General features: G+C 43.0%; 1 protein-coding gene across 3 annotated transcripts in view; it reads left to right on the top strand.

The window, feature by feature from the left end:
* Positions 1-418: 418 nt before the first annotated feature.
* CCDC158 (coiled-coil domain containing 158) overlaps positions 419-7,002 on the top strand; it is a 109,796-nt gene continuing 103,212 nt past the window's right edge. For 2 of the 3 annotated variants that reach the window (XM_028491940.2, XM_055086033.1), the window contains exons 1-2: positions 419-506; positions 5,958-6,000. Coding sequence is in view for 1 of the 3 variants with exons in the window: in XM_028491944.2 (XP_028347745.1) it covers positions 489-506 (18 nt within the window). In the remaining 2 variants the exon portion in view is untranslated. The remainder of the gene's footprint in view (positions 507-5,957; positions 6,001-7,002) is intronic. The other variant, XM_028491944.2, reaches the window with a different exon arrangement.

Raw genomic sequence — 7,002 nt, 5'->3', positions numbered from 1 at the left:
GGGGGGGGGGGGAAGAGTAGGACTTGGAAACCGGCTAAGAGGCCGTAGATAGAGAGGCCTTGAGAGGCAGAGAGTGTAAGTGGAGGCCCGAATCAGGGTCGTTTCTGGGGTAGGGCTGGCAGGATTTGATGCTTGCGGGGTGCAAGCAGCCTCCTTAGGGCTCCTGGGGTCGGGGAGGAGGGCCGGAGAGGGGGGGAAATGGCGCTCGGTTGCCCGGGCGACGGCGTCTGGGGACGGAGTCCGGGGCTGACGCCGGCTCCCGCTGACATAATCCAGCACCCCTTCCCCCTCCCCACGCCCAGCTGAGGTGCCTAACCGTTGCCCGCGCGGCTCGCTTGGAGCTGGCGGCGGCCGGAGGCCGTGCGCACGACGAGAGGACGCAGGGGTGGGCGGGGCAGCGTCCGCGCCCCCGCCGCCCCGCCCAGTCGACGCAGGTGCGGCCGCCGCGCCCGCCGGCGTCCCCGCGGGGATAGCGCCGGTCTCTTAGGATGAGGCGTTGGTCGCAGGTACAGGGGCGGGCGCGACCATGGGACCGGGTGAGGGGGTGGGTCGTTTTCCGGAGGACCCGAAGTAGCGCGTCTTCATTTCTGGAACCTTCCAGACCTTTGTGTTTGTTTTGCACGTGGTAGATGGCCAATAAATTGTTTATCAGAACGGACTGCCGTTGTTTTCGGGGATGCAAGACCTCCGGGAACGGTGGCTGAACTCTGGGACCATAGTATTTCTTTTGGTAGAAATGACAGGGTCCTGTCCCAACATTACTGCTAACTCCTGTTCCTACCCCGCTTCCAGCGGCCGGGGGGAGGGGTGGGGAAGTCAGAGGTAGGAAGAGGAATGTGTAGCCTTGGACAGTCTCATCCAGAATGAGATTGTATTAAATCCTGTGCAGGGGCCCTTTCAGCTGGAGCCCTCCCCTGTAAGTGAGGAGTCTGTTTCTGCATCAGTCAGAAACAAGAAGTTCTCAGATGAGACCATCCTTTTCCACAAAACTGTGCTCCAAGTCCCCGCTGAGGCTGTTCCAGGTTGTGTTCATTTATCTTGGTGTACTTTAAGGGCAAGGAAAAGTAGAAGAAAAGTGAAGTCGGTTATTTCTCAGGGTTTTTAGACTGGCAAAACCACTTCTTGCTTTCTCAGCAGCCGATTCGGGAAGGACAGGGCTAGCACTTTACACTGTCCCAGAGAGCAGCCGGGCAGGACTGTTTCCATGTGTGTAAAGTCGTGGGATGGAGGTGAGGGAGTGGTGGGAGACAGTCTGATCCTCCCACCTCTGTACCACATTTATTGTTTTAAAACTTATACAGTTATCTTTATTTGTGTTGTGGGTAAAGTGGTTTTTAGGCCGTAGAGATATTATTATACTCCTGAATTGAGGGCAGGAATTGACAAGTTATTTGGTATGTGCAGAGCCCTTACTATTGTGTTCTACAAAGAGGACTCAGTGTTGTCTATATAGTATGTTAGGGCCACTCACTGTAATAATTCACAATTCATTAAATAGGGCCTCTGTGAATCGCCTGTTCCCAAACTAGATGGCCCCAAATTATATGATATAGTAGGCTGAATAAGGGCCACCCAAAAATATCAGGTCCTAATCCCTGGAACCTGTGAATGGGATAAGGAAAGAGGGTAAAGTCAAAGATCTTGATATGGGAGGTTATCTGGGTGGGTTCTAAATGCAAATACAAGTATCCTTATAAGAAGGAGTCAGAGGAGATTAGATACAGAAGAAGAGAATGCAGTGTGACCACAGAGACATAAATTGGAGTGATGCAGCCACAAGTCAAGTAATGCCAGCAGCTACCAGAAGCTGAAAGAGGCAAGGAATGGATTCTTTCTTAGAGCCTCTGAAGGGAGCACAGACCTGCCAATACTTGGGTTTCAGCCCCATGAGGCTGATTTTGAACTTCTGGCTCCAGAACTGTGAAAGAATAAATGGCTATGGTTTTAAGCCACCAAACTTGTGGTAACTTGTTATGGCAGTTACAGGAAACTAATACACACAGTTATACTTATAAATCACATAGAATCAATCTTGTATTGATGAATACAGTAAGTCTTCTACATATGAACCTTCAAGTTGCAGGCTTTCAAAGATGTGAACGTGCCCCTGTATGCCAGCTGTGGTACTGTACTACTGTACTTGTCAAGGTACTGTACTGTAAGATTAAAAATGTTTTATTTTTTTGTGTTTGTTTGTTTTTTATGTATTATTTGTGTGAAAAGTATTACAGACCTATTACAGTACAGTACTATATAGCCGCTTGTGTTAGCTGGGTACCTAGGCTAACTTTGTTGGACTTATGAACAAACTGGACTTACAAACACGCACAGAATGGAACTTGTTCATTTGCAGGGGACATACTGTATTTTAAAGCTCTCCAGCTGGGGCAGTGGCAGGTGTAGTATTGGAGACCACTAAATATTTCCTGAACCCCGTACCTAAGGAAAAGACTGAACAAAGAATTTGGTGAGAAAAGAAATTAAAAAGTGCATAAGAAAGAGGTGGTCTAGCACTTCAAAGCAATTTTTTAAACTTTCGTTGTATTCCTATTAATATATCACTGCATTTGTTCTGGTTAAGAGAATAAAGGTACAAAGTGAATTAGGCTTGATCCTTAGCTAAGACATTGTTGGATAGCTGTCATGTGTATATCAAATAAGAGTTGCAGACACTTGGGGATTGAGTTCCAGGCTCAATCCAGGGGAAAAGAGGTAATGCCAAAGTGCTTCCATGTGGCGGGGAGTTAAAAACAACCTCTAGTCATCTTGAAATAAAGACCCTTTGGGGTATTCAGGATGCAGAAAAAAGCCAGTGTTCAGGTTTAATTGATTGACTTCTGGGTCCCAGGCAGCTAATTTGCACCCCTATTCTTACCCCACAAAACATCACAAAAACGTACAAAGAGTAGCCGATCTGCTTTCTTTTTGAACTGCTTTTTTGAGGTATAATTTGCATACCGTAAAATTCACCAATGTTAAGTGTAAAATCCAATGATACTTAGTAAAATTAGAGTTGTGCAGTCATCACCGCAAATCAGTTTTAGAACATTTCCATCACCCCAAAAAGATCCCTGGTACCCATTTGTAGTCAATCTCCATTCCCAATCCCAGCACCAATCCACTCTAGGTCACGGGCCTCCTTTAGAGTTAAGGTTTTAGTTCCTCTGCTGTGCTACTCCAGGGGCCTCATAACTGGCTCCTTCTACTCAGTCTATTTCCCACCCAGCCGCTAGAGGATTATATTCCCCTGGTTAAAATCCTCCAGTGGCTTTCCACTGCAATTATAGAATAAACCCCAAAGTCATTAGTATGACTTTTCAAGGTCCCGTGAGCTCTGCCACCAGCCTACCTCACCAGCAACTTCTCAGGATAATTTAGGAAAGGAACTGCTAATAAGCACAGCATTTCTTTGGGCACAGTACACGGTTGGCTGTCTATAAGCAGACCTCCCATTCTCCCCGGACTACATGCAGCTTCAGTAGCCTCCTTCCTGGCAGTCAGTGAACCCTTAGCCCTTCTCATCTCAGGACCTTTGCATGGGGCACTTCCTCTTAAGATCTTCCCCAGTCCTCTGCAGGGCTGAATTTTTGTCATTCAGCTCACATGTCACTTCAGGAAGTCTTTCCCTGACCTACCCTAACTAAGTAGTCTCAACTCCTTCTCTCTGTATCTTATTACTACCCTGTGTTATTCTCATCATTGCACTTGACCAATCTCCAAAATTATATTTTTGATTTGTTTTGTTAGTGTCTTTCTCCGTTAGAATATAAGATCCACGAGGGCAGAAACTTGATTGGTCTTGATCTTAGAAAGTTCTATCTCTAGTATTTATAGAAGCACTATTCATAGCAGTAATACATTGTAAACCATCAAAATGCTAACAGCAGTAATTAATAATTACCAGAGGTCTACTTTGTACCAGGCCCTGTGCTAAGTGTTTTATATGCATGAATGATTTAATTAAAGCTTACTACTTTTGATGTGGGAAGAGTAAGGGGAGCATGTCCTCCAAATATAGTCCCCTACATTAAATTATGTTTTTCAGAGGCATTGGGCAGTTTTCTTTCCCTTTTTATTAGAACACTGATTTCAAAGACTGGATCAGTGTACATTGCTACCAGCAACATAGTTTTTGAACCTCTTTCTCCACATCCCTAAAAGCTAAACTGGAGAGGATTTTGCTGGGAAGAAAGGAGGAAGAAAAAGAAGAGTATAAATACAAGCAGGGTCCTGAAAGAGCAGGACATGCTCAGGACACAGCTAGTAAACTTTGAATGGTGCACAGTGTGTGTCAAGGGAGTGAAGATGAGGCTGGGAGGTTGTTTAGGCCAGATGGTAAAGGGCATTGAGTGCTGGTCTTAGTTCAAAGCTTTGTTTTTGGGCAAGGTATGGCAAGATGGCTCTGATTTTAAAGGAAGATTGTAAGAAACTGAAACTAGAAGGATCATTATGAGGTATTTTGTAGCGGGTCTAGTAAGAGTTGATTAAAGCATGAAAGAATACGATAGGACTAAAATGAACTAAACTGCATATTCCAGGATGCCTTCCTTATAACTTTCGACCACACTTAAGTCTCCTTCACTGAGTTAAAAGGTATTACAGAGATAGACTCAACAGAATGTGGAGTTTGAATAGATGAAGAATGAAGACACTGAAATGTCTGACTTGGAAAGTTGGGTTTATGGTATCACTATCTGAGAACGCCCTAGAAAACAGGTTAGGTTGGAAGGAAAAGAGACCAGATTTGCGATAAGATGAATTTAAGGTGACTGTAAACATATATGCAGAGGTGTTAAAGGAACAGATTTCATTAAAATTTATCTAGAGCCCAAATTTTTAAACAAAAGAGCATGAAACTTGCTGGAAGCAGTGGAATTGTCCCTATCTGGCTTTGCTGTTGACTGAAATCATCTGTGAGAAGTCACTGTATTTTTGGTCATCTTTTTGCTGAATGTTCTCCATACAAAATCATAGAATGTCCAGATTGGAGAAGATTTTACCCTTCTTCTAGTCCAATACTCTGTCCAAGAGAGGACAGCCAGTGGCAAGTTGTCACCCCAACAAATGCTCAGTTTTGAACACCTCGCAAGGAAGTCCACCATGTAGATATCCAAGGTGCTCTAGTTTTTAGAATGTCCATTTCCACCCTGAGCTAGAACCTCCCTCCCTTTCCTTCTGTTCATTAGTCCTCATTCTGAACATAGAATATTGTCATTCTTTTTTTCAAATGAGGTATAATTGATATATAACATTATATTAGTTTCAGGTGTATTTCACAATGATTTGATACTTGTATTGTCATTCATTTTTCCAATGAGGCAACTGCTTCCTTAGATTCCACTGAGATAGTCCAAAAATCCTAGTTGTTTATCTCAGCTCCATTGCTCAAGATTTATAGACCCATTTCTGACCTATTTCTGATTTATAGACAGAAGTTCCTCTGCTCAGTAACTTTTCTAAGCAAGCATAAGAGCTGTTACCTGGTCAAAGCATCTCCAAGCAGTGAAAAGCAGTTTAAATGGTCAGAAGACATTCAGGGGGTCTATCTAAGTCATTTTGGACAGTACCTGGAGAAAGGTCAGGTCTGGGAATGTAGACACAGGCCTATAGGTTTACTTGCTGTGCTATCTTGATAATGTCAATGAGACCTATACCAACAAGATTAGCATTGGGCCAATAAATAGGGAGCATATAATCGAACATGTTCTGTTGTATAAACATAGCCTAGATAAGTGCCATAGGCTATAATTTTAAAGCATACTTTCATATACAAGATAAGCCCAAAGGAAAAAGAATTTAGTTTTGTTGCTGCTGTTGTTGTATGTGTGTGCTTTAGGTGTTGTCAAGATCTTAAGTGATGAAAATTAACTTGCAAATTGAACTTTTTGAAAGTAATAAATTTCAGATAATGAAGTATTCTATATATTAATAAGCAGATTTTTAAATTTTTTTTTCAGGTGTTCATAGTATAAGTGAAAATAAGAATATCCAGATTTTAAGGTACTTCTTGTTTTACTTTGAGTTATATTTAAGAATTGTGACTAAATACAACTGATACACTAATTTATTATATCTGTGTCTAATTTTAGAGCCTGAAGTCTTAAACTTGATGAATGCCTAGGCTGGAGTATCTAAGATAATAAAGTTATAAGGGGTTTATCTCTGTGGTTTTCAAACTCTGCTCCTTGGAGCCTTCTACATTCCATAAAGGTGTTTGGGAGGCAGAGAGGAGGGTGTGTAGTTGTGGGTCTGAAGATTCAAAAAACGGCTTCCACTCCTTAAGAAACGTTTGGAAAACACAACCATAACCTCACTTAGTAATGGTGGAAATTGAGGCTCAGAGATGTGAAAAGATTTGCCCATGCTTTCACAGGTAGCCAGTGACAGAATTACGTGTCCTGATCCTAAGTTCTGTGCTTCTTATGCGCTACCTCCCTACAATATGGTATTATGTACTGGTGAAGTAGGGTCTAAATAGCTTAATTCTACATTACATTATAATGGTCCCTGTGTTTACTCAATGCATTTTAAACTCACTCTCTTTTTTCTTAGTGGACCTATATGAAACTTATATCTTCTTTCTAGGTATATAGAAAGATATAGCCATTTATTATGGGCAAGTGAGGGGGTATACTGCCGCCAGCCGCGGCGGGTCCTCAAAGTGCAGCAACAGTCGACAAGAGGGGGTAGGGAACGGAAAAGCACCAAGGTATGGGATCAGAAGGGCACAAACAACTGATGGTTGCAAGGCAAATTTATTAACAAAGCATAGTCATATATATACCCCTAAAGCAGGGACTTTGCACAGTCATTGTGCCCTAAGGCAGAAACTTTTTATGAACATTGTTCTATAGAACTGGTTTTTCGTCTCGGCTCAGTGGCTACCATATCTGCATCAGAGGGTCTATTGCTTGTTCCACAAAGGCACCACCTTCCCCTCCAGGGTTGCTTTTCCTAGCTTTAGGGAACAACCAGGGACTCTCATTATCTGAGTAGGTCCCT

This window comes from Physeter macrocephalus, chromosome 7, assembly GCF_002837175.3.
Source record: "Physeter macrocephalus isolate SW-GA chromosome 7, ASM283717v5, whole genome shotgun sequence".
Taxonomy (NCBI): Eukaryota; Metazoa; Chordata; class Mammalia; order Artiodactyla; family Physeteridae; genus Physeter; species Physeter macrocephalus.
The sequence above is the reverse complement of the archived record's forward strand: the minus strand, read 5'-3'. Positions and strand labels throughout refer to the sequence as shown.